At 43.8% G+C, this 26,174-nt stretch overlaps 4 protein-coding genes across 7 annotated transcripts in view; 2 read left to right on the forward strand and 2 right to left on the reverse strand.

Annotated features, from left to right (window-relative positions):
- The window catches only part of TBC1D14 (TBC1 domain family member 14), a 76,751-nt gene extending 69,660 nt beyond the window's left edge, over positions 1–7,091 (forward strand). For all 3 annotated transcript variants that reach the window (XM_054202075.1, XM_054202076.1, XM_054202077.1), the window contains exon 14: positions 3,706–7,091. In XM_054202075.1, the coding sequence (XP_054058050.1) occupies positions 3,706–3,771 (66 nt within the window). In that variant the 3' untranslated portion in view covers positions 3,772–7,091. The remainder of the gene's footprint in view (positions 1–3,705) is intronic.
- A 1,928-nt stretch (positions 7,092–9,019) lies between these two features.
- Positions 9,020–11,687, reverse strand: CCDC96 (coiled-coil domain containing 96). Its single transcript, XM_054203127.1, has 2 exons — positions 10,689–11,687; positions 9,020–10,424 (listed from the first exon to the last, which is right to left on the reverse strand). Exons 1-2 carry the CDS (start codon positions 11,685–11,687, stop codon positions 9,825–9,827), a joined length of 1,599 nt encoding a protein of 532 aa, XP_054059102.1. The 3' UTR covers positions 9,020–9,824.
- A 390-nt stretch (positions 11,688–12,077) lies between these two features.
- On the forward strand, positions 12,078–19,027 carry TADA2B (transcriptional adaptor 2B). Its single transcript, XM_054202810.1, has 2 exons — positions 12,078–12,365; positions 13,445–19,027. Exons 1-2 carry the CDS (start codon positions 12,096–12,098, stop codon positions 14,435–14,437), a joined length of 1,263 nt encoding a protein of 420 aa, XP_054058785.1. The 5' UTR covers positions 12,078–12,095; the 3' UTR covers positions 14,438–19,027.
- A 659-nt stretch (positions 19,028–19,686) lies between these two features.
- Positions 19,687–25,901, reverse strand: GRPEL1 (GrpE like 1, mitochondrial). Of its 2 annotated transcripts, none has more exons than XM_054202811.1 (4): positions 25,681–25,901; positions 24,580–24,748; positions 22,974–23,055; positions 19,687–20,922 (listed from the first exon to the last, which is right to left on the reverse strand). In XM_054202811.1, exons 1-4 carry the CDS (start codon positions 25,749–25,751, stop codon positions 20,576–20,578), a joined length of 669 nt encoding a protein of 222 aa, XP_054058786.1. In that variant the 5' UTR covers positions 25,752–25,901; the 3' UTR covers positions 19,687–20,575. The 2 variants fall into 2 exon arrangements, with proteins under 2 accessions (XP_054058786.1, XP_054058787.1); XM_054202812.1 differs by lacking the exon at positions 25,681–25,901 and adding an exon at positions 25,093–25,619.
- Positions 25,902–26,174: the final 273 nt, after the last annotated feature.

The raw sequence follows: 26,174 nt of genomic DNA on the forward strand, positions 1-26,174 counted from the left end.
GTAAAGTATGAGATGACTTTTTTAACTTACTAATTACAAAGGCTGCTAGCAACATCACAACTTGATATTTAAAAGCAGAAATTCACTCTGAGAGAAGATGACAGTTTGTCAGGACATATACAGTCATTATCTAAATATTGTTGATGATCTAGTTTGCCTAATTTGGGGCTGTAAAGACATGACTACGTGTCAGACTTCTTCACTGGAAATTAGCACTAAAGCCTTTACTTCAACAATTGTAGTCTCATCACTGTAATTGCAACTAAATTCTAGCTTAAGGAAAATAAAGATGAAAGTGTGTCATCGGAATGTGGAAATTAAGTGATTGTAACAGACATCATGCTGGAGAGTTAAGTCAAATGTAGCTTTTCAAGTGTAAACTACATTTTTTTTCTTTCTTTCAAAGCAGTAATACAGCCTGCTTCATGAAGCATGCTGTATTAGAGCTTTGCCCAGTTTATCCATTCTTTTTTGCAGTGAAACTGAAAGGTGATGTTAAACATAGTGGTTATGGGAGTTCATGGTTCTTTCCTGGAGTTAATAGTCTGCCTGTAGACAGGGGGGACTGCCAGCTTGCTATTTGAGATGAGAATTTCTAACCTTCACAGTAGGATTAGATGGTAGCCTTCTGAACCTTATCTTGTGTATAAGGGGGAGCACAACCTGTGCTCCTCAGGCTGTCAGCATTTCCTCCCTGGCACGGCTTTCCTGACAGCTTATTTTGCGTTTACCTTCTGGTCTTTGTCATAAACTGCTAGTACAGATCGATCTTTTTTTGTATCCTTAAGAACATTTTTCAGACAGCAGTGTCTCTACAAGGAGCCTGCCATGGTCCTTGTTCAGACGATTCACTTTCTTTGAACATGTCTTGTGTGGATGAGGATCACATACCAATTCAATTCTCAGCCTATAGCTGCTTCCTTTGCAGAGAAGGGGAGATAGTGGTCCTATTCTGCCAAGTAACCCAAGTAATAGGCTTGCTTAGCCAGTGGTTTTCAGTCTTTGACACCTGTGAAGGTTCAGTGGTGATTATCACAACAGAAGGAAGACTTCAAAGTAACCTAGCCCAAGCAGTCTTCCAGTCTCTTCATCATCTTCATTCTGACTGTGCTGGAATTTCCAATAGTTTTTGCTTATTGTGGCAAGCTGAAGAAAAAATGCTGCTAAGCTCTGGTGCTGAACTCGAAACAGTTAGCATGCTGTAGGGTTGGTATTGGCTGACCTCTTACCTATCTTGACTTCTGCACCAGCTGGCTTTCTTCACCAGGTAGTTCCATTGCTGAGTAAGTTTCCATCAGGAAAGCCGCTTCACTCTCTCACCTGCCATCTTTTCCAAGCCAGAAGTGGGTAGGGGCTGTGAGTTTGCTCACGGCGTGTGCTTACTGGCACTCCTCAGTCACTGAGGTACCACTGTTGGAACCAACCTAGAAACACTAATGAAGACAAAGAGTGTATGGGATTATGTTTTCTATTACTAAGATGCTATCTGTGATGACCTCTTATCTCTCTTCAGGCTTTTAAAGTTCACGTGGATGAGTTTGGACTCAGAAACCCAAACTTTGCTGTTCTAAGACAGGCTTTTGGAAGTGTGTGACTTGGTTGCACAGGTGGTCTCATAGCAGTGCTAGAGCTGTGGCAGCATGCACCCACATAATATGCTTGAGAAGTCTGGCTGCAGTTGGGATGCTCCCTAGCTGGATAGTTATTTCTGAGTATTGTTTTAGGAGTCAGATGCTTTGCTGTGGTATCTATATGTTTTCTGTAGGGAAATAACTTTTCAAAGTAGCAAAATGAATGTCTATTGTGATGGGTGTGCTACCTTTAAGATAAACTCTAGGTGGACTGACTGACCAGGGGCACTAGTTCCCAGAGGATGCAGAGTGCTTTTGAGCTTAGAAGATTGGGCTTTGTGTTCCCATCGCTAGCATAATCTCATTTGGTTACAGTAACCGTACTGCATAAGCAAGCAGCAGAGCTTGAGGTACTACTTCTTTGTAAGAATATATTTGGACAAATTCAGCTGCGCTTCTCAGCAGTAGGTGTCTTTGGCACTCAAAAACACACCTGCTTACTGAACCTTTCATCTTGCTGTGCCATAGTAATTATAGTCCTGGTATCCTGTGGATCACATTCTGGCGTGGTGATACATGTAGGACCTCATCTGAAATGTTACGGGCTGCTTATGAATCCAGATCCCACAGTCCTGGTTCCCTCGTCAAACGGACTGGTGTATGTTTTCCATCTTGCTCCATTTTCCTTTGGTCAATGACAATGTGATCAGGAAACTAAAGACTGAAAAGAGTCCTGCTAAATCACACACATGGCATTTCTGATAACAAGGACTCTGGTTATCAACAGGAAACCTGCGAGCTCTGTTCTTTCTTCTGGAATTATCTACAAGAACTCCAGGGCCTTGTGCCAATACAGCCTTAGCCCGAAACGTGAGTGGCTGTTGTTACATCCACTGCTTTGTTGACAGTAAAGAAATAGAAATGGTAGAAGAGAGTAGACTGTTGGTTTAGTATTCCTGTAATCTGGATGTTTCAAATCTTAGCTGCATAAAGTTTTCTAAATAACTAAAGAATCTGAGCTGTGTTAGTTGGCTTCATGTCTGTGCTTTTCTGGATCGGTATTTGGGTGCCATTCTCTGGTTCCTTAAAAAGAGTAGCTTTTTTCCACTAGGGACGTTGTTACTGTGGCACTTGAAACTCTCATAAGCTCACTTGATTGAGTAGCTGTTTACACCGCCTATCTCTGTGAAGAGGACCTCACTGAAATCTCTCTTCAATTCTAGAAATTGCTGAACAGCCAGCCAGCTGTGGCTCTGTTCAGATCGATGTTGAACTCTTCTGTTGCAACAGCTATGGATGCTTTTGCATTGAAGCATAGGCAGTGTTGTGTGACTGCCCTATGAGTGATTTAGGCCCACCTCCTGTTAATTCTGGTGGTGCAGAGGTTTGCTTGAAGTCGGTCAGAGAGAGAGAAGGCGATGCTTACTCGTAACTGCGGTTCTCTGAGATGAAATGTCCCTCTACATTCAGTTCCAGGGTGATTCTTGGGGATGCTGCTGGACTTCAGCAGAGACTAACCATAGGGCAGGGGGTGTGTAAGCAGCCTGGGAAACTGGTTATCATTGTGCCCTCTACATGAGGGCTAACAAAACAAAATTTTGTGTTGGATAATAGGAAATACAAATTTTCAGTGTGGATGCAAATGTGGACTTTTTGCTTCGGAAAAAGACGTAAGCATATCTGGAGACAGTGACGTGCTCTAGACAAGAACCAGTCAGTGCTATGGTAATTCTGTCCTGAACTCTTTGGTAATATCAGACTGCTGAGGCTGCTCACTTGCTGTGTTTTTAGACAGTCCATTTATCTTGAGAATTACAACTTCCCCTCAGACAGCATCCTTTAATAGTGCTAGACTCGTGTAGTCTGGGTAAGAATCTCAGCTCTCGGGCTTCAAAAGTGTGTATTTGGGGGAGATTGAATTTAAACCTTTGCTAAATCCATTTGTGTCTACCATGTCACGAGAACTTATGGGAGGGGTCTCCATCAGTAGAGAGGTTCTCTAAATTTGATTACATTTAGTAGTTAAAATAGTATTGCTCAGAGATAATTAAATTGGAAACTCTTCAGACGGGGATTTATTGAGTCATTTTTTAAATCTAATACTTTTTTCTCTGTCATTTCTTGAAACATCTAGATACTGGCTGCTCTGCAGAAAGATAACCGGGAAATGGAAAAAGGAAGTCCTTCACTCAAACGTTAAAACTATGATTGCCTCCAGTGACTCACAGGAGAAGTGGCAAAAGTACTGAGTACTGTTTGACGTGTATGAGCCTGCAAATCAAAGTGTTATTTCAGAGTTTTGTTTAGTAGTAGGATAGCCTTAAAGGGGAGAGAGGGGGGGAAAAAAAAGTTCTTGAGAGCAGAAAAAAAAAAAAAAAAGGAAGAACATTGAGGGATAAAACCCTTCTAAGTGAAACCTAGGCTTAGCCTTAAACTTTTAGTGGAATGAGCATTTGCTGTGGACAGCGTTACACATTCTGTACTTCTGATGAGGGCAGTGAAACCGAACAATATTAAGGGGTTTTTTTAAGTTTCTTTTTTACTTTGATGTTTTAAGACTGGGCTTTCAGCAATGTCAGTTGCTTTGAAAGCTGTTCCCCAGTTTCATTCTTAGGCAGGATATATTTCCCATACCCATAACAGTAAGTGGATGTGGATTTTAAATAACTGGTGCTGGAATTCATAGTTAAATGATGTAAGGACCATTTCTTTAGAAATGCTTCTTGTTTTCTAGGCTGTGGGTCCCATTTACCAAAGAAGTCATGTAGACATAGAACTACATTCCATTCTTTAATAAGAAAAAGTTAGGTAGAAAGTAAACTTGGAAGAGAAGTCACGCTAGCAGTGCAAAACCAATTATTCTTCAAGATGCCTTGGAAATCTGTGTTTCCAATCTGGATGCATATGGAAGAAGTTCCATTAATCAGACTAGATTCCGAATTGACCGGAGGGTTTCTAATATTAAGCTGGCATCGTTTCCCAATTGTACACCCTTTCCTCGGTTTAAACACAGGGTTACATACTACTAAACATATGTTTCCACATCTCCTCCTTCTGGGGCAGTGCCGTCTCAGGGTGTTCTTGCCTACCAGCTACTAATTCCTGTGCCGCCCCTCCAGTCATGCTGATAAAACTGTGGGCTGAGCAGATGAATTGAGAAATGGTTAAAAGCAATTTTTATAGTTTCTTTAAACCTAGCTCTGCTCACTGGCAAAACTGAGGAGGAAGGGTGTAGGGGAGAACTTAATGTAAGCCAACATTGCTGCTGAAAAGAAAAGGTTCTGGGGGGATCTCCTGAAGCTGCTGCTGCCACGGTGGGAAAGCGTTATGTGGAGCTGATCTAAATGTAGTGACGAGTGAAAGAAGTTTACTGGGGAATGTGCCAGCCAAATACTATCAGGTACAAGTACAAGTACAAGCTGTCATTTCCTAGTGTTTTATCCAGCCTCTAATGCATGGGAGCAAGTTACAGAGATGGCAAACTGTGGTTGCATAATACTGTTATACAGCTTAGATCCCCTCTGCATTCAGATGAATGTTGAACTGTAAATCATGAGTGCCTCTGATTTACAAGAATGTTTATTGTGTAGTGTATAGTGTAAAATCTATTTTATAAATAACGACGATCATTGAAAAGGGAAACTGAAGCAATATTTGTGTTAACTGTAAATCGGCATTACTAAATCCTCTAGCTATGTGGTCAGTGGTTTCCCAGTGCTCTTCAGTCTGTTTTATGCTGATTGTTTTGGCATTGTCTGAATAAAAAAATGAGAATAATAGTTGCACACTGCTCAGCTCAACATACAATGTAAAAGACTGTAGGACACAATCAAAAAGTTGTCCTTTAGTACAAACATTGTTTCTGTGAGGGATGATTTGATTGTAATATTAAAAAGAGTGAGTGAGATTCCCTGGTAAGTGAGGACGCATAGTTGCTGCAGAAGTTGTGTAATGCAAATGCAGCTTGCAAGTCTGATACCTCACGGGCCTCTTTTCCTGTCCACTTTGTGTACCTGGCATAATGGATGTGGTTTTTTCTGTTGGCCGTCTTAATTTCTCCGTAAGACTTCATCTAGGTCATCACTTACTGAAAACAGACATCAAGATGTTGGTATGAAGCACGTATTAATTCTTCTGGAGTTTGTATAGCTTTGGTCCTTGAGTGACCGGTACTTGTATGCTACGTTGCTTTGAAGTGCAATAGAAAGCTGGAAGGTCAGTAAGTGTTTTGTAATATTACTTTTTCTATTATTACAACAAATAATGCCTTTCCATGAAGGAAATGAGAGGCCTACCATCTGAAACATTTGCACTATGCTTTTAAACAGTTTATTAAACACAGAGACAACTTTTTCCTCAATATACATTTTTAGGTGGTACTGTAACAGGCTTTGTGATTTCAGTCTTCATCGCAACTAGATTTGTATTTCCTTTTAAACCAAGTCTACAAGCGTGGCTTGTTTGTCTGGTTAAAATGCATTCTTTAGCCACTAGGTATCTTTGCAGCCATCGACAGCCTGTTCTCCTTTTTCTCTTCTTAATAAGATGTTGAATGTAACGGTGAAAATGGGCATAGTTGTGGGGGAAAGGCCTGCTGCAACACTTGTGCACTGTTTGTTACTTGCAAATGTAATTATTTTGTTCTGTGATTTGATCTTTCTGTTCTTAGAAGATGTATATATTTTCTAAATGATTTCTTTGTGTATATAAGGTATGTTCTTTAATGAAGAAAAGCAATGCAATAAGGAGCTTTGCACAGTTTGTTTTCAAACAAAATACATCTTAAAAAAAAAAAAAAATCACCTGCCTAAAGATGCAATTGTTTCAACTTCTCAGTAACTTGATTTGAAAGTAACGCTTGAATTTTGATAAAAACGGAGATGAGTAGTAAGGGCATGGAATTACTTGCCACTGAGCTTTTCAAATTTCTTGCAGCATACCAAATCTCTTAATTAGTTATTAAGGAATATTTCTGTAATAAATTCAGGGATTCCATAAAAATTTTTGACAGTTCTGTTGTTCAGGTGCTTGAGAGTATCTGTAACCTGATGTGTGAGATTTTCTTTCATTGAGCAAGTGTTCCTATCAAGCAAACTTTATTTTCTTCATGGGTTTAAGGAAAAATAAAAATACTGCAATACATCCGAAGTCTGCAACTACCACTGTACATGCAGCAGATTAGAGAAACCAGAAAACTTCAGCCAGGTTTGGAATTCTGTGCGACCTGCACTTTATAATAAAGTTTTGCAACTTCAATCAGCAATCAATCATTAACATTATTTCATTTAGTAAAAAATTTCATTTGAAAGAAACAGGTACCTTGTAACAGCTTATTTTTGAATGTTTTAGAATCTAGGATGACACAGAGAACTGTTGATACATCCCCTGTACATCATGTTTAAATTGGTTTTATGTAGTTATCAAGTTTGTTTTGTTTAGATATGTGTATCAAACTGGAACTTTTTTCAACTGTAAATATATGGTTTTGTTAAATAAAGTCATGTAAAGTTATCTTAATCACCTATTGTCAGTGTAATTCAGAAATTAAAAATTCAATTACCTGTCTGTTTCTTCACAGGCTTCTTTAGCAGCTTTTGACTGTTCAAAATCAGGACTTTGCAACATCTGAGTATTGCAGGTGGAGGATTTTTTGGTGATGCTTTCCAAATTCTCATGTTAAAATACCTGTTCTATTACATATGACATTTAGAAGATTTGATACTTATGGTGTCTATGGTGTAGTCCATTTCATATGCCTTTCTCTGGACTAGGTCAGAGATCTGATAAATTTATTACGAAAAATAGATGTGAACATATCTTCGAGATGCGCAGAACTTGGAAATGCTTGAATACCTTATCCTTTCTTTGTTTTGAAAGAAGGAATCTTGTTTTATTGCAAGTTTCATAATCACAAGGCATTTTTGTGCTCAATTTAAGGCAGTATTCTTTTAATTCCTACAGGGACATCATTTCAGAGATTAAAGTAGAGAAGCTTCTTGTTGCCACCACATAAAAGATAGATAAAAGCAGGGGAAAGAAGACAGTACCAGTGCAACAAGACTATGTGGGGAACATGGTCAAAAACTTGGCTGCCATGGTTCTAGTTTCTCCAGTAAACACATCCCACTTCCTTGTACTTGTACAATAAGCAAAACTTACTGTTCGATTTGCTGGATTAGGACGTAAAATCAGGTTTGCTTTATGAAAGCCTATACCAATTTGATACCGATAGAGCTTTATATTGTATATATTACAGAAGTTGCACAAAATTGTACAAAACTGGCTTTACTTTTCCGTACCTGTTTTCCCAGTACTGATTTCAATCTGTTTGAAGAGAAGTGAAATACTTTCCTGCATGCTAGCACATGAGATTAGGAAATAAAGACATTTGTTTTTACTGCTTCCTGACAGAATGTCTTCCGAGATTTGTAGGAGGAAAATGGAGGAATCTTTGATCTTCATCCTCAGGGTGCTTTGGAAGGCTGAGGTAGCAGTGGGTTGTTTCAGTGGCTCAGTGCTAAGAAAGAGAGTTTTGGATACAGTGTGTGAAGTTTAAATAAATAGCAGAGTAATATTTGTTTCAGTGGAAAATCTCAGTTCAGGGAGTATACTATCAGCCTCACTTGCACCCTAAATTCTTGCCTTTTCCAGATATCAAAGATGCAGCAATGAAACTCATCTAAGATTTAATTTCCCTGCTTCTCCTCCCTTTATCTGTCTGCATTTGTGGCTTAATAGTGTTTAAGAAGTTAAAGGAAGGTTTACATGTCTTAAGCCATAAGTAGCAAGAAGTGTAAGAAGTCAAAACGAGTAACTTCTCTTAGGGAGATGACTGCTGATCATCTTTAATTATTTATGGGAACGGTTTTGTGGAACACCAGGAGGCTACTCGACTTCTGCGCTAGCTACTCTTTCAATAGAAAAGCTCACTTTTCATAATGAGGCCTAAGGTGAAAGGTACAAATATTGGTGCTGTCTTTTCATTCCACGTGTTTGGGAGTTACATTTGTCTCCTTTTACTGTCCAGCAAAACCAGACAGAGGCAGATCTCCTGGTATTTTCATAGAATCATAGACTTGTCTAGGTTGGAAGAGACCTTTCAGATCATCTAGTCAACCATCTTGTGAACAGTTTTTGAATATTAGTTGTGTAATGTCTCGTAGTGAATTGAGTGTTGGAGCTGTTGAAGATCCAGAGTACTTCAGTTGTTTGCAGAACAAGAGCCTCTGCTGTTCCACTGTGTTTATGCAATAGTTCTGCAAAACTGTAACGATCTTAGAAGAATATAACCAAGTCACTACTGCATGACTGCAGTAAGAGTAAGAAATTACTGATCTCTTATTTTGCTATGACAAGAAAAAACAAGATTCAAACCTTTAGTAGTGTAATAGCCACTTTAATTATGCTTTGTCTTTTAAATACCCAGGCAATTATGAAAACCTAGTTCAGAGATTTAAAGAAGAGAAAGGTGTAAGCCATTCCTAAAAATGTCTTTATGTAACTTTATCTACTTTTTATCCCCATATAAGTGTATTCAGTGACTTGTGTACTTTGTTTAAATGCAGCAGTGCAGAGGGGACTGAAACGGTGATGGGCTTACGCTACTCTCTACCTCTTCATACACCATGAATGAGGAGGACAAGGCTGAGGACCCTCTAAAAATGTAGAAGCTGGAAGACTAAAAAATTCATAACTCTAGTTTTGAGCGGTAAGATTTATGTATATTTTTATACTATGAAAATAGTTCTTAAAGTAATAAACCTTTCTTGTGCATTGCCAACGTAAACGTGGCAGCCAAGTATACTTACAGAATAGGTGAATGATGTAATGCTTCTGTAGTATATTGGCTGTATGCAAGTCATGTCAGGTATTGACAATAAACTTCTCACCGATCTACAAAAACCACCCCTTGCGATGTGTGGAGAAGGCACGTCTATTTATTGTACAGGTGAAGCTGATACTAAGTGATAAAATCCATACAGTTAGGGTATGGTGAGTGCTCTTATTAAACGGTATTTCCATGGCCTCAAAGGACAGAATGCTAAGGTGTTTTTCCAAAAGTGTAGGCTTTTGACAGGCTCTTTTTGTTTCTTCAGGATAGGCACGCATGTATGTTTTCATTCAAAAATGGGTAAAACTGCTCTTATCACTTCATTGAATGCATAATACTGACGTCATTTAGAAAAGGGTTTTTCAGGAGTATGTAATGTATTCCCCAGGACTTACCAAAAAGGAGCATGTCAAAAATGAGAATTAGGGAAAACTCCTTAGTTTATTTTTTCCCATTCTTTCTTTTCTTTGGTCATCCTCAGCAAGGAAAGAGGAATTGGCTTCCTTGATTTTTTTCTGGATTCCACTACAAGTAAGGATCACACCAGCATGGTGACGCTTCAGTGTTTCCAGTTGCTGACTGAGCAGCTCTGCAGTATCCACCTTTTCTTCAAAGTCCCGAAGCAATATCTCATTTCCAAGCAACCCACACTTCTGCTGCAGTTTCAGATTGTTTCTCCGCAGTCTGTCTCTGGCCTTTTTGGTTTTGGTCAGAATGTCTCTCTTCTGGGCCAGGACGGTCTCAATGTCCATCAGTTCAGCCTTTCTGTCTTGATTCTCAGCTTCAACAAACTGTAGTTTTTCCCTGAACTGGCTGAGAATATGTACTGCCTTTGATACCTTCTTTTTGAGCTTCAGGATTTCTTCAGTGAGGTCATCGATCTTTTCGCTGTGTTTCTGATTCTCTTTCTTCATGTGCTCAAAGTCCATAAAATGTTGACCCTCTGCCAGTTCTCCCTGAGCTTTCAAGATGGTTTCAAGGGTTTGGATTTCATGCTTCAGCTTGATATTTTCCACACGGGCCTAGAGGAGTAGAAACAAAAGAAGAATGACTTTTTAAAATCTCTGCCTTTCCAAGGAAGAAGTGCTTCTTTTTAAAATAAGTCATGGCAATAATGAAGCTTCAAGGGGAGAAAAGCACGGTACCCCTTCTGTTGCTTAATACTGAGAAGTAGATGTTAGTGGAAGAGGAAAACGCTGCCCTTTTCAGAACGTTTATGACAAGCGAAGATAGAGATGAGACAGACGGGACTGCGGCCACAGCTCGACCGGGGCCCTGATCCTCACCTCACGCACTTGTTGCTCCTTGTCCCCTTCACGGGCCTGGATGCGCTCCACCGCCCTGGCCGCCGCCTCCCTGCCGCCCAGCCGCCGCCCGAGGCTGAAGACGGTCACCGCCTTCTTGCGTGCCTGGAAGGCGGCCCACTCCGCCTGGGCTCGGGCCTGCCGCTCCTCGCCGCCCCGCCGCCGGGCCGCCTCCCGCTCCCGGCAGGCGGCGGCCTCCCGCTCCCTCTGCTCCCGCAGCTCCTGCAGCCGCCGCAGGCGCTCGCCGTACCGCTGCGGCCCGTCCGCCCCTGCCTCCGCCCGCGGCCCCTCGCCCCGCCGCAGACGCAGCAGCTCCCCCAGACGCAGCTGCAGGCGGGCGCTGGCCTGCCGCAGCCGCTCCCGCTCGCCCGCCAGCCCGCGGTGCTGCTCCAGCAGCTCCGCCCGCTCCCGCCGCTCCTCTTCGCCCTCCTCCGCTACGTCCCGCTGCTCCGCGGCCGCCTCGCCCGCCGCCTCGCCGCTCCTCCGCTCGGCCTCGCCGGGAGGGACTGAGGCCTCTTCAGGCTGAGCGATGGGAGGCGTCTCGTCCGCGGCACCGTTCCCGCTGATCGACGCCGCCGCCTCCTCCCCGGCACCGCCGGCTGCTGGCGCGGCCTCCGAGGGCCCCGGCGGTCCCTCCGCGATCTCCGACCCCGGCGGCTCCGGTGGTTCCCAAGGCTCTGGCGACTCCGAGGGCCCCGATGGTCCCTCTGCGACCTCCGGCCCCGACGGTCCCTCTGCGACCGACGGCCCCGACGGCCCTGGCGGCTCCGAAGGCCCCGGCGGTCCCGCCGCGACCTGCGGCTCTGACGGCTCCGACGGCTCCGGCTCCGACGGCTCCGGCTCCTGTACCTCGCAGGGCTGTGGCTCCTCCGGCCTCGGTTCTGCGGGTTCCCCGGGCCCGTCTAGCACCTTGGGCCCCGGCGACTCCCCTGGGGCAGCCGGGCTCAGCTCCCCCGGCCCCGGCCTGCCGGCCGCCGCCATGGCCGGGCTGCTCTACGCTTCCCCCGTTGCCCGGGCAACGGGACTCGGCCCCGGCGGGCGGCCCAGCTCCGCCCCGCCCCGCCCCTCTCCCCGTGTCTCCGACTCGGCCGCGCCCCCTCGCCCCGGCCAACCACTCAGCGGCGGGGTCGCTCGGGGTCGCCTCTTCGATTGGCCGCGCGCGATCCGTCTATCCTTTCCCGCGACCAATCGTAGCCGCTCATTCGTTTTGATACCCCCCGCGCCCAGGCGCGTTGGCCCCATTGGCCGGGGATCCGAGGGGAGGGCCGAGTCCTCCACCCCCATTGGCCGATCGCCGGTGGGCCCCGCCCTCCGGGCGGGCGGCCATTGGCGGTGCCGAAGCGGGGGCGTGCCGGCGCGTGCGCGCGGCCGGCCGGCGGGCGGGGTAAGATGGCGGAACTGGGGAAGAAGTACTGCGTGTACTGCCTGGCCGAGGTGAGTTCCCTCCGCTTCCGCTGCACCGAGTGCGCCGACATCGAGCTCTGCCCCGACTGCTTCTCGGCGGGTGCCGAGATCGGCCCGCACCGACGATGGCACGGCTACCAGCTCGTCGACGGCGGTCGCTTCACCCTCTGGGGCGCCGAGGCCGAGGGCGGCTGGAGCAGCCGGGAGGAGCAGCTGCTGCTGGACGCCATCGAGCAGTTCGGCTTCGGCAACTGGGTAAGTGCCGCGGCGGGCGCTCCCTAGGCCTGGGGCGGCGGGTGCGGGGGGCAGCGGGGGCCGCCGGCCTGAGGGGGGGCCGCCGGCCTGGGCTGAGGGGGCCCGCGGGCCTGGCAGCGGCGGGGGACGCGCGGCGTCCTGACAGGAGGCCCCGCTGTCGCCCCCCGCTCCGAGGCGGTGCGGGGACTGCGGCCTGGCTGGCTGGCAGGTGCGGGTGGCCGCCTGCCGGGTTGGTGGCCTTTACGTGGGCTACTGTGGGAGAAGTGTCGCTTCAAGGAGCGCTTCAGGCTTCTCGGACCTGTCGCTACCTCAAGTTCCATCCTGTGCCTTCCCCCCAGCCTGTCTGCGTTACAGATCTATCCCCTCTTCTTCTTACTGTCTTTTTCTTCAGGATGTCACAGCTGCAAAGTTGCTGCTTGCCTTCTGTGTGCTGTACAGTCAGGCTCGTTTTAATAAAGCAGCAGTGAAAAGCATCATAATTTGATTCATTGTTACTTGATTATATTCTGCTTCATTAAATGTGAAGCCTTTTTGAAAATAATGAAGCTTATCATTATTGTAGCTTTAGTTCTTAAATAACTAGAAAAGAGTAAATGCTATCTTTCTTACTGTAAATACGCTCTTTCTTTATTTCTATATTGCTCTAAAAGTACTTCGGCAATGCAATATAAATGAGCAAAATCCGAACGTGTAGTGATCTCAGTGCTGGCTTGGGACTGAGGCAGCTTCCTGGTGATGGTAAGCTTACTTTTTGAGCAACGGATACTCAGGAATCGCCATGGGGATCCAGTGTCTCGATAGTGTTCCTGTAGCTAGAGGATCTGGTGCAGCTTGCCTTGGTGATGTTCCTGAGCTCTTTCCGTGGTTTACATGCCCCCTGCGCTTGTAAATACTTATCTGGACCTAAAAATGCAGATCTGATGGAAACGCGGCTAACTTCAGTATTGCTAGAAAAGTTTAGGCATTGTGAGTTGGCTTTTGAGGAGCAGGGAACAAGAAGTCGTGCTGTTACCTGAGTGCGCATTGTGCTGGAGATGTAATGGGAATCATTTTATCGCTCCTCCTTATTTTCCATTTAGGAGGACATGGCTGCTCACGTGGGAGCCTCCCGAACGCCTCAGGAGGTGATGGAACACTATGTGAGCATGTATATCCACGGCAACCTGGGAAAAGCCTGCATCCCTGACACTATTCCCAACAGAGTAACGGATCACACGTGTCCCAGCGGCGGCCCGCTTTCTCCTAGCTTGACCACGCCGCTCCCACCATTGGATATATCGGTGGCTGAGCAGCAGCAGCTGGGATACATGCCGCTTCGGGATGACTATGAGATTGAATATGATCAAGACGCGGAGACTCTGATCAGTGGCCTTTCGGTGAACTATGATGACGATGATGTGGAAATAGAGTTAAAAAGAGCTCACGTAGACATGTATGTAAGGAAACTCAAGGAGAGGCAACGGCGGAAGAACATTGCACGAGACTATAACTTGGTACCGGCCTTTCTGGGGAAGGATAAAAAGGACAAGGAGAAAGCTCCCAAACGAAAGATCACAAAAGAAGAGAAGGAGTTGAGGCTGAAACTGAGGCCTCTGTACCAGTTCATGTCTTGCAAGGAGTTTGAAGACTTCTTTGAGAACATGCACAAGGAGAGGATACTTCGAGCAAAGATTCGGGAGCTGCAGCGGTATCGTCGAAATGGAATCACCAAAATGGAAGAGTCGGCAGAATACGAGGCAGCCAGGCATAAACGGGAAAAGAGGAAGGAGAACAAAAACATAGCTAGTTCTAAGAGAGGGAAGGAAGACGGTAAAGAGGGTGAATTTGCTGCCATTGAAAACCTGCCTGGCTTTGAACTCCTATCGGACCGGGAAAAGGTGCTCTGCAGCTCTCTAAATTTGAGTCCTGCACGTTATGTGACTGTAAAAACTATAATCATTAAAGACCATCTCCAAAAAAGACAAGGAATTCCTTCAAAGAGTCGCCTTCCCAGTTACTTAGATAAGGTACTGAAGAAAAGGATTTTAAACTTTCTCACAGAAAGCGGTTGGATATCCAGGGATGCTTCATGAAACTCAGCTGATCTGAAAAAACACAGCAGAGGCCCATTAGAGCCTCAAGAACTCCGTTATTTTTTCCTTCCCTCCCCAAAGATACAGAAATTATGTCCCTTAACAACAACAAAAAAGCAAATATGTAAACCCCCACAGTATTCATGATCCGTGGTTCAAATAGACTTTAGCTTTGGATCATGGAAAATACTTAATTGTGAAACTTCTACATTGGATTTCACTGCTTTTGGTACATTATTAGAACAGATTTCTTTCATGTGAACTTATTCAAGTCCAGTAGTCCCAGAGTGCTTTACTCCTTGCTGCTGGACAAATGAATATCTGTGTAATCCTTGCTTGTTTTTTTTGAAGGGGGGAGATAGTTTTCAGCAAATGAAACCTTCTTCTCCCTTTTTTTTTTTTTTTTTTTTTTTTTTTTTTTTGGCGTAATGCTGGCAGCAAAGTGAAGGTTACAAAAGTCCTGAGCTCAGGAGCATGCCGAGCGGGGATTTTTGTGACCATTGCTAAGGTTTCCGAACATTCTCCTTAGTAACTACAGCCGAGGCACTGGGACAGCGGGGTGAGAGTTTCTGTTGAGAATACAGCAGGGATGAGCCATGGCAGGGAGTAGAAGGAATGAAATATGGTAGGTGAGATGCCTCCAGGTACTTGTGCTGTGGAAAGGGTTCTTGAAGAGCTACTACCTTCACACCCAGCTGGTCCGGACATAGCTTTGATGTGTTTGCTGAAACAGACCCCACTGAAGCTTCGATGTTAATTCACTCGTAGCGAAGTTGCAGGAGTACAGGGCAGCTGTGGTGCTCTGTTCCGGAGAAGGGGTCAGCACTACTGTGAAGTAGCTGATTTGGGCCAGAAATGGGGTTTGGGAAAAATAGGTGGTGAGTTTTCTTGCAGGGGTTGGGAGCCCCAGGAAGCAAAATCAGTTTCTTCTTGTGGGGGGAGCCTACTCCTCCTTCTTTGATATCTGTAACTTCCAAGCTTCTACGGGCTGAGGAGGTGTAGCTGCCTCCTTCTGGATTTGATTGTGAGGGACAGGGAGCGAGATTCTCAAACAGAGAGTGATGACTGAGATGATTGTTTTTTAAAAACAAAAATGAGAAGTGATACAGATTAGGTAAAAATACACAGCCAGCATGGTCTGGTCCTAAAGTACGGAGCTGTAAATCAAGCCATTACAGGGTTCTAATTGCACATAACTTGAAATGTACCGGACTAAACCTGTTGAAATGACTGACATGGTAGGAGAACCATGAGTGCAGCCCAGTGCAGGGAGAACAGTGCACCGTGACAGATAACTCGTCACAACTCTAACGACTATGGTCTCAACTGGGTGCTTGCGACAGGCGCCAGCTGGTGATACAACACAGCGCGTAACAAATGCCAGATCCACAGTACTGTACCGATTCGGGGAAACATGTTGAAGGAGGACTAGAAAACGATTTTTATACTCGCTTCATCCTTAAATTCCCATGGTGGTATTTAATCAAATGAATAAAAATTGGTGGTTGCCCCATGGAAGATGGCACAGTGTTCCTTGTGCCTAAGCCTGTCTGCCGCTCATGTCCAGAGCAGGAAGCTGTGACTGGAGGCCAGCTGGGCAGGTCTCCTGGAGCACAGGTGTGCCAAAATGTGGAACTTTCCTGGCTTCCGAACAAGTGCAAGCACTGGAAACAACATCTCGGTTTGATGCTTTGGGCTGTAGTCAGTGAGGATACCACAAAATCTTAAAGCAGTATTAATTCTGCACCTTGGCAGAGGTATACTGATCAGAACTGGGTTTTAGTTAATGTGTCCAGCATTACCAAAATAGCGTTACCAGTGAGTTTAGAATAAAAGGGGTACAATTACAAAGCCAGCATTTCTATGGAAGAAAAAACCAAAACTCTAGTGCCTTTTTCTTTTGAGCTTGTGATGTTATGTCCCTTCAAAAAAGGTAAGGGCTATGTCCTCTCGGATGTAATATTTTGTTTGGCTTACGTGTAGGTGGCTTCTTGTGGAGTACTTGAGCCAAAACTGTCTCTGCTTGGCAGCAGTGGAACTAACTGCAATGTGCAGAGTAGCTTTTAAGACCCACTTCCACCCTATATGCATGTACAAAGAGCACACAAGTTCATAAGGTATAAACCCTTGGTTATTTTCTCTGTCCTACTCCCGTGGAAAGGAAGCTCAGCCTTTCTTTCTAGTATTCTAGTTATGCAATTTGGTTCTTCCTGTAACTTGTTACCTAACTGCCATAACATACCATTACTGATAAGTGTTCCGGAGCCTCAACTCTGCACGTAGCTGGGAGTTTAAAAGAACTGAGGGGTTTTTTTAATTATTATTTTCTCAGATCCGTGATTTTTGTATTTCTACACTGTTTTGGCACATCTAAGTCTAACTGAAGCAATAGTCTAAAGCCCATCTGAACAGTAACTTAAAAAAAAAAATCTAGGCACCAACGAGTCACTTAAATGTTGAAGTGAATTCTGCATTTACATTTTGTAGTTTCTTAATTCCTCAGCCCCTCCAAAATGTTTCTTTGGTGCTAGACGTAACTTATTGAACATCAAAATGAATGTAAAATAAAGTATTTTTAATGTATGAAATATGGATATCAATATTTATTTTATACTTGCAAGCGAATTCAAGGTGGTAAATGTTTGCTTTAGCAAATACTAGTCCCTTGGAAAGGGCTTCCCTAGAAGCAATGTCTCATTGTCAGCTATGCTTTTAATTTTAAAGGTGACTTGCACTAGAGGATGCTGCTGTTCCATATTTTCACATGGAACTGATTTAGTCTAAGCATTCCTTTGTTATGAGCTGCTGTTTTTTTGTTTGATTGTTTGTTTGTTTTTAAATTGAGATGCAGTTATATTAATCCAGCAACTTACTAGAGCTACGCTGCTTCTCTTCTGTGGTGAAGGGGCTGAGAAAAAAAACATGGCAAAGAGCTCTTCAACTTGTATCTTCTGTTGATCTGGAAGTGCTTCCTGTACTGTACGAATAACCTTGCCTTCATGTTGCTAATGAAAAGGTGTTTTATATGCTTAATGCTCTTGACTTTTCTAATTAAAGATATTACTAATGATAGTATCTGTCCTAACAGCATTGATGTAAACCTATGAAAAAGTGTCACTCCATAAGCTATTCAAAATACTGATCTGCTACTGATAGAGGCAGCAATAAGTCTGTTTTAATGCTGTATGTTTACTTCAATCAGTCCAGTCCCGCTGATGTTTTACAGTAATATTTGCTCACTAGGTAACAAGGGAGCATTAATCTCCATTCTGTGTGTATTACCCAGCGCAGAAGGGCTTGTTACAGAGTATTCTGGACACAGACCCTCCTGCCCTACGTTCCGTTGCAGTCCCTGCAAGCATTAATAACAGCGTTAGTAGGTTTGCACGAGCCTTTGACCATAAACTGCCTTGTAAATCACACAAACTAAGCACTCTGCCATTGTTCTCTTGTGTGGTGGCTGCATCAAAGTTCTTTGCAACTGTAACAGATTTCATTAGCTTTTTGGTTTACTATCTCATCTTGCAAAATGTTTTTGCATGTGCCCCAATTGCTCTTAAGTGATGACACATTAAATACTGTGAAGGAAGGTACCTGGTGAGCATGTTCAGCTCATCAGCTGCTTCCTTAAAGGGAATGTTGCACTCATTTGAATAGTGTCCTGGTGCAGCTGTGCCAGACACACAAATGCCTGTGCTGAAATCATGTAAAACCTATCTGATGTTGTGCACACTCAGCATTTTACTAGGTTTTTGCATTGTATATTGGTAAATAAACTTGTATTAAAGTTTCTTTCTATTATTGATTTGATGGTAACGTAGCTTGTGTAATGAGGAAAACGGTTGAAGTCTTTGCAATAACAAATGGAGATGCATTTAGCTAAATGATAATGGGTGGAGAAGTGGTCTTTATGAAATAGCTAAGCCAGAGGTACTGGTGGTAGCTGCTCTTATGCTTAAATTTCAGAACCACCTCCCTCTGGTCTTGATTTCTTCAGTGCTTCTTATTGTTGGATGGCAGAGTGCAAGATGTTTTGAGCTCTTGGTGAAGACTGAAGCTCTGAAAGGGCAGGCAGAGGAAAAGGAATCACTTACTTAAATGAGACAGTTATGAGCTTTAAAGATATTAGTTTGTGTCTTGTGTTGAACATGTAACAGTAACTTGTGTTTAGAAATACCCTGAATGAAGTAATGTAGTCCAAAAAAGACAGCTTGTGTGTGGTGCTGGGAAGCTCATTAACAAAATCTTAAGTCTGCCAGGGAAGAAGCTGTCTGTTTGTTTTAATTACCCTACTGGAAAAACTTCTATACTAATGAAGTTATTAGATTTAGTTTAGATAGTGGGGTTGGGAGGGGACAGAACAACACATGACAGTTCTGAAGAGGAATGTGGCAGAGTAGTTGAGCACAGGTTCCAATCACAGTGCAACAAAACTGTTTCTTCAATCCTGCTTCACACAGCTACAGCGTGCTCTAGCCCAGATGGAAGAAAGTTACTTCCAAATTGAATTTAAGTATATGGATTCCCCTTTTTTTTCCCCTGTAGTGTTACATTCAGTCTTTGCACTGTAGTTGTCTTTTCACGCACACCAAAAATTATCCTCCCTCCCCTGCCCAGTCAAAGCATTGATTTTCTTTCTTAAGAGTTGAGAAAGAATGAATGAATCCTTAAACGTGGTTAATCCCCAAACAGTAGTATGGGCTTAGGTTGTTCCTAGTTAACTGTCTGATTCCCATGAGGCAAACCAGCGCTGGAAAAAATGTCTTATGGGACAAGTAATCACTTCTCACCATAAGGCGGCCTACTGTTCAGTAAGCTGTTGGCAACTCTGTATCTGAACCAAAAAAAAAAACCCAACTTGACCTTAGGTAAGAAGGTCCTTAATGCAAGACAGCCAGAAACAAGGGTGAAAAATTTAGAAGTACTTACTGTTTAACTAGTCCTAATAACATGCATAAGTTTGAAGTTTCTGTCCTCTGTGTTAAATGTGTGGGCTTTGAGGATACAAGAGGACAGATGCTTTGTCAGCTGTGCAATTTGCCGAGTTCCATCCACTCCTATCCAGGTGACCAGACAAATGTAGGACAAAGCATTTGGTTAATCACATATTGTATTTTAGCCTGATTCTGCAGGATTGGGAGCAGCAGCTGGAGTTAGACATGGTGAGAGCTGCGTATGGGAAAAGTTCTGTTGCAACTTAAGATCCAAGCTGAGTAAATGCAAGAAATGAAGATGAAACTAAGTTCACATTTTTGTTTGAGCCACTTTCATGCAATTATTTATGTAATTCTAAGAGACAGCATATACCAAACTCTCAGCTACTTGCTTCTTTGGGTATTCTGGCTTTCAGCAGGGTTGTAACTACAGTTTGCATAACAAACTGATTGTAAAGCTTGGAAGTTACAAGACTATCAAAATTGTTTAAACCAATTTATACAATATTAAATTAAAAATCCAGAGATAGGATAAATTCTATAGGTTCTTCAATGCCATACAAGTATTAGATGGTTTTCTTGAGTCAACATTACTATAGAACACAAAGGGTAGAAGAATTACAAAAGTTGTCTACTCTCCATTGCCTTTTATTTACAGGTCAGAATTCACAAAGGTTTCGATTTCAGTTGTTGAGAAAAATTATTTCTGAATAGACAAAAAAGGGCATTTATCACATGTGTGTAAAAGCTGATAGACGCTTGCAGAAAACAGGTTATTTGTACTATTTCACCCACTTCTGCAATGTTACATCCTATAAAACAAAAGGAAGTGTTTGAACCACTATTTGGATTTTCAGTCTACACAAAGTGATAAACATGAGATGGGAAAATTCTTGTGAGCATTTCGTTGCTTTCAATTTAGTGCACCTTCGGTAGCAATAGTGGTAAAAAAATGTTATCATCTAAAGCATTTGAGGGCTTAATGGCTCTTGTATTTCACACTTAAGAAGACAGCTTACGGAACAGTGATGTTGAAGGCCACTAAGCAAGAGAATTTAATTGTCGCTTCATTTTCACTAGGAAACCTCAACCAATTCATATAAACCTCTCAGGGGGCAGAGGAATGAGGAAAGCATGGTGTAAGAGAAAAACCATCCAGCTGTTTAATAGTTGTATGGCATTTTAAATTCTCAGATTAAGCATTTTAAGCGTCTTTCACAACACCCACCAAGGCAGGCCGCAGTGTACGCCCATGCAGCTTATAGCCAATCTTGGATACTAATGCAATAGTGCCAGGCTCCTTCCCTTCCATGGGAGCATGGAACAACGCTTCGTGTTCGTAGGGATCAAACTTGGCTCCGACAGGATTCAGTCTGAGCAGGCCGTGTTTTTTAAACACTTTTTGAATCTGTACTTCTGTCATAACAAGACCTTCGTATAAGCTCTTCAGGTGAGGATTTTCATCCTTAATTTCTTCTTTTGGAACACTTTCTGTTGCTTTCTCCAAGATGTCTGCAACTTCTAGTAAGTCCTTGCAGAAGCTCTGAATCCCTAAAAAGAAATAAGAGAAGGGTCTGGGATTACACCACTGAGGGAAACAGGCATTAAAAAAACCCAACCAAACACAACCCCAAAACCTCAGAAATAATCTGTTCTCTTTTAGGTTTTTAACAAGGTACATGATATTGTAAACATTTGCGGTAAAATGTCCTTCACAATTTTACTTGATAATACAGAACTATTACAGATACCTTGAAATCTACACCAACTCTTCTAGTTCTATGGGAAAAATGTATTTCAACTTAATACGTAAAAGAGGTAAAGTTACACTGATGATCTGACATTAACAGTTAACATTCTAACTGAAGTTACCAAAACCTTCAGATGACTTAATGTAGTTTCTTCATGTCTCCCTCATCCTGGGATTCACCTGAAGTTCGAAGCATTATGTTACCCTATTCCTACCCTTTAATCTGATGTGCTAAAAATACTTGCAGAAGAAAAAGCATGTAGTCAGACTGACTAGGAGTCTGAAGATGAACGGGGATTCTGCCTTGAATGGAAAGAATTCACACCTCTCCCTTCCCACTACAAACTGCATTTATGGAGTCAGAAGCTACGCCTTTGTAAAGACAAAGCAATTCTTAAACTAACGATAGTCTGCGTCCTGAAGCTGTTCTCTGGCTCACACTAAAAGAATCTGGACTAATCTCACTTAAGGCAAACTGTCTCTAGAAATCATGAAAAATCAAAATGATTCAGTAGAATAACACATTTCAATGTAGAGGTAAGCCACTGACAAACTGCACTGCATTTTGGTAGCTTTGTTCCTTTTCTTTTAAGCCACAGACAGCCTTTTCAACTCTAACTCACATATTAGATGTTTTTTTTTCCCTTACCAAGAAGCAATATGAGCAGCATTACCAGAGGACAAGTCTTTCTTAGGTTTAAACAAAAAAAACTACATAAACACCTTGCAAGATCTATAGGGATCAGCTACTTCTCAGGAAAGGGTCTGAGACAACTTTAACAACTGCACAACTCCATAGAGTTCTTTATAGAGCTCTTTATAGAACTGTAACTAACAGTGTCCAAGTAGTTCCAAAAGTATGAACAAATGAATTGAGGTTTTCAATTAAAACTAGAACTGTGGTTAAGGCAGAAGTGTCCCAAAACCAGATTAACCAGTCGTCTAGGGATCTGGATCAAACCAAATAACCAAACTCTTCAGTAGGTGATTTGTTTTGGTTGGGTTTTATGTTTTGCGTGTGTTATTTCTGCAGATACCTGTGACTGCATCTCTGTGAATTTTTGCAAGTCTGAGAAATGAGCTTCTCTTCCTTCAACAGCAAAAGCAGTCATATACTAATGATAAAATCATGCAGATTATCTGTAATTTATAATGAGAAATTTTATTTGAATGTTTATTTCTATTATAGCATCTCTGAACTCAGATGTGACTCAAAGCCCTTCTGCACTAAGTAGCATATTAGTGAAACAATGCTTATTGAAAATCATCTTCAGGATGAAGCATTGAAACATCCATGAAACGGTACAAGAATACTATGTAACTGAGAAATGCTTTTTCTTACAGTACACATTAACTGAAGACCCCATATTCAGAAATTAAAACTTCTGTATTCAGAAGAGCCAAAAAAGAACCAAACCCAAAATAAACACCAAGAACAAAAAAAAAACCAAACCCAAACCAGAAGGAAAGCTAGTATTCCATGCTCTCGGTTCAGGTTTTGGCAGTCAATTTCAAGACCAAAGTGTGTGAAAGAAAGCAAACTTCAGGACACAAACCTCACTGAAAAATCTACTCCTGCAGTACGTATTGTAGGAAATCAGACACCAAATTTAAAGAGTTCAAGTTGTTTACTGTAGCAGTGTAAGTCTCATCTTTGTCTAGCGAGATGATTACAAGTCTGATGCAAAGTGAGGAACTGCTCAAACCTCTCTGCCTCAAATACATTTTTTAACCAAGTAGTCAGAATCACTGGGAAGTACAACTTGTCAAAACTGTGGGCCAGTCAGCTCAATTTTCCGGGCTTTGCATTTCCTGGGTCTTATGAGCATACACACAGGGAGTCTCCACTGACCGTATAACTTTGCCTCTTCTACCAGTTTCTGGCTTCTTTGCCTCACGTTTTCTGCATCTGCCAAGGCACGCTTGTACTTGTCCTAAAGAAGAAAAACCAGTAACAGAAGAGATTTCATTCCTGGTGGTTGGATGGTTCACAATAATTCACAACAGCATATTCAATATAAACCAGCATTTTAAACAGTTACATAGCCTAAACCCACCATCTAATGAGTAATCTGAAGACAACATAACACTTATCACAGCATCCTTCCCACCAAGGCAGATGTTTCCTTCACTTCAGTGCAGACAGAAGTAACCGAAATGAACTAAGAGGGGTCTCCAGACTCTTAGTATTTGTCAATAGGTTAGCTGGAAAAAAATTTTAACTCTACAGATATATCAAGTTTTATGGATCAAAGATTTCTGCTTTTTCTGACGTGTGTTCACAGAAAGCCTTCATCAGTCATAAGGTATTTTGACACTATGGCAAATGAGTGTCCGCCAGTTACTTCAAACTTCACATACTATGAAGTCTAACTCCTCTGTCGTTCAGGTTAAGTTTTGGTCTATTGCTAGCAATATGGCCATCTAAGAGCAGATAAATGAAGAATGAAAATTCAATACTAAGAATGAAATTCAACAAACTTAGGCACTTCAGGTTGAATGCTTCACCACCTAACCCAGAATTCCATGTTAGGCTTCCACTCTGAATATGCTTGACCTTCACATGCTTAATGAAGAATCAAAACAGAATAAAAATAGTCAACGAGTTGACTGAAGAGACATGTTAGGTAGCCAATAGCAAATGCTGTCACCAAAGATGCTAAATGACATCTCAGCTTTGTCCTTCAGTGCTTTGGGAAGGGCAACAGAAAGGAAATTCAATCCAATTATGATAGGTGCTGCTTCTAGAGAAGGTTCTGGGCTACCTCTCAAAGTCTCAAACACTCTAGAAAGACATTTTGTATAAAGCACTCATCCAGAAAAGCAACACCTTTGTTTAATCCACACCTCCCACTTTTCAGGGCATCCTCCACCCTCTGCTCAAGCCGCACGTGGGAGAAAATGCAAGATACACTACGCCACACAGAGGGAATGAGACGCTTCAGCCTTGTGTTTGAAGAGCTCTCCAACAGAGAAGGTTTGAAACTTCCAGTTTTTAAGTACCTAATAAGTACACTATTATAGAAAAGCTAAGCATCATTAACCCTGACCTTTGAAAAGTCAGCAGCTGCTTTCAGAAAGCCTACTTTTAGCACACGCAAATACACACATCAAAGACACATTCAAACCCTTCCATGGGCTTACAAAAGTTATTTCTCCACTGAGTAAAACTTAAGTGAACTGAAGTCAGCAAAACTCAGTTACAAATTTTCAGGCTGGAGAAGGTCCAATTCCATCCAGAAACTGAAAAGAAACTATCCAAAAATCTTAATTTTGGTCTCAGGTCTTGTAGTACATTTACTCTTAAGTTTAAAGAAATTATTGAATTGCAGGTTTTTATTCAACAACTAAACAGCAATCACACAACTGTATCCACATCATGCACGGAGAACCCATAATGAGCGCTGTTCAGTATGCGGTCTGTGAAGTATGCAACCTGATGACCAAAAGACACTTACGGTAACGTCTTTTAGTTGTTCTTCCAGTTTGGCCTTTTCTTCCGTTAACATTTTTTCAGCAGAGCTGGCTTCAACCTTCTGCTCATTTTGGCTCTGACTCTGGTCCTCTTCCAAGTTCTGGCCAGTATTTTTCTGTTGTGTTGCTACACAAAGCAGTCGTGGAGAAGTCCTAAGGCAAAAACACGTGGACAATATTAATAAGTTTCTTACTCTGGACGACACTTTATTTGACACGTCAATGTGTACAAAATTCTCACATTAAAGCACAAATTAATACAACAATTCAAGATCTGTAAAAACTGTTTGCAGAACCTTTAATCAGAAGTAACTGAAGCTAGCCTGTCTGAATTGTTGCAAAAAATAACTTTGCTGCAAGAGAACAATCACTGGGCAGCAGCTTGTAAGTGTCGACTAATTCAGTTTTAAAATCGCAGCACTTTTAAGGGCAATATGAGCTCATTTTCAGCACAGTACTCTATCAGGAAGCAAATCTAGTTTATGTGATGCAATCACCTGCAACAGCCTCCCAGAAGACACACCGACGAGAACAGTGGAGAGCAACGGAAAAGCGCCTTCTGTGTCACTCCTGTATCTCATTGCTATTTTGCAAACACCACGTCAAGAAAAGCCAGTCACCATGAAGATGGCAATTTATCCCTTCCTAACGCTTCTTGGACTGAACTAGCCGAGCTACCTGAGCAAACCTGTTCACGGACGGGGCAGGTGGATCAGTGCTGCAACGCCAAAAGGCCTCGGATCCCCGCACGCCACATCCCGACCCCAGGCCTGGAGGCCTTCGGGCTCAAGACCGGGCCAGGAGGGCCCCGCAACGCCTGGCCGAGCCGCTCGCCGGGGGAGGGTAAGGGAAGCCAGCAAAGGGCGGCGGGGGAACGGGGGCCCAGCACCACCATCCCGTCCTGTCTGCAGGAAGGGGCTCCCCGGCGCAGAGCCAGAGGGCCGGGGCTCGGGGAGGGAAGCACCCCACCGCGGCGCGGCTGGGCCCCGCTCTCCTCCTGGCCTGGCCGGGCGACGGCGAGGCGGTGACTGCAAACCCGTTCCGCCGCGACCGATGTGGGCCAGGCGGCGCGGCGCGACCCTCACCTCAGGGAGAAGCTCAGCAGCGGGTACCGCGGGCGCAGCGCGGCCCGCACGCACTGGGCCACCGCCGCCATAGCGCCTTCCTGCCCACCGACCGCCTCAGCCCGCCCCTCCGGGCCTCCGACAGACCGCCGCCAATCAGCGAGCGGGCAGGCTAAGAGTGATGCGGCCGAGGACCAATCCGCGAAGCGAACGCACGCCTCAGGCCAAACAGGCGAGGCGGGAGGGGTGGAGCCTGTCGCTCTTCCGGAGCGCTGTGGGAAGCTCCTGCGAGGAGCGTTCTCCTTGCCCCGCCTCGTGGCGGAAGGTGACGTAAGTGGGCATGGCCGCAGGCTAGGCGAGGGGGCGGGGCTCACGGCTCGCACGCTCAGGCGCCATTTTGTCTTGTGAGGGTCAGAGGCGGGAAGGCCTGTGGCTGCCTTGAGCCGCGGCCCCGGGGGGCCGTTGCTGCCCTTCCGCGGGGTGGGAAAGCATAATGTCGGGAACGAGAGCTTGCA

The sequence above is a fragment of the Rissa tridactyla genome, chromosome 5 (assembly GCF_028500815.1).
Source record: "Rissa tridactyla isolate bRisTri1 chromosome 5, bRisTri1.patW.cur.20221130, whole genome shotgun sequence".
Classification (NCBI taxonomy): Eukaryota; Metazoa; Chordata; class Aves; order Charadriiformes; family Laridae; genus Rissa; species Rissa tridactyla.

Coding starts and splice junctions, on each gene's coding strand:
- CCDC96 (XM_054203127.1), bottom strand. CDS start 11,687: ATGGCGGCGGCCGGCAGGCCGGGGCCGGGGGAGCTGAGCCCGGCTGCC. Junction 10,425..10,688: donor AGGAGCAACAAGTGCGTGAG/GTGAGGATCAGG, acceptor CTACTCCTCTAG/GCCCGTGTGGAAAATATCAA.
- TADA2B (XM_054202810.1), top strand. CDS start 12,096: ATGGCGGAACTGGGGAAGAAGTACTGCGTGTACTGCCTGGCCGAGGTG. Junction 12,366..13,444: donor AGTTCGGCTTCGGCAACTGG/GTAAGTGCCGCG, acceptor TTTTCCATTTAG/GAGGACATGGCTGCTCACGT.
- GRPEL1 (XM_054202811.1), bottom strand. CDS start 25,751: ATGGCGGCGGTGGCCCAGTGCGTGCGGGCCGCGCTGCGCCCGCGGTAC. Junction 24,749..25,680: donor CTGCTGAGCTTCTCCCTGAG/GTGAGGGTCGCG, acceptor TTTTTGCCTTAG/GACTTCTCCACGACTGCTTT. Junction 23,056..24,579: donor AACAACTAAAAGACGTTACC/GTAAGTGTCTTT, acceptor TTTCTTCTTTAG/GACAAGTACAAGCGTGCCTT.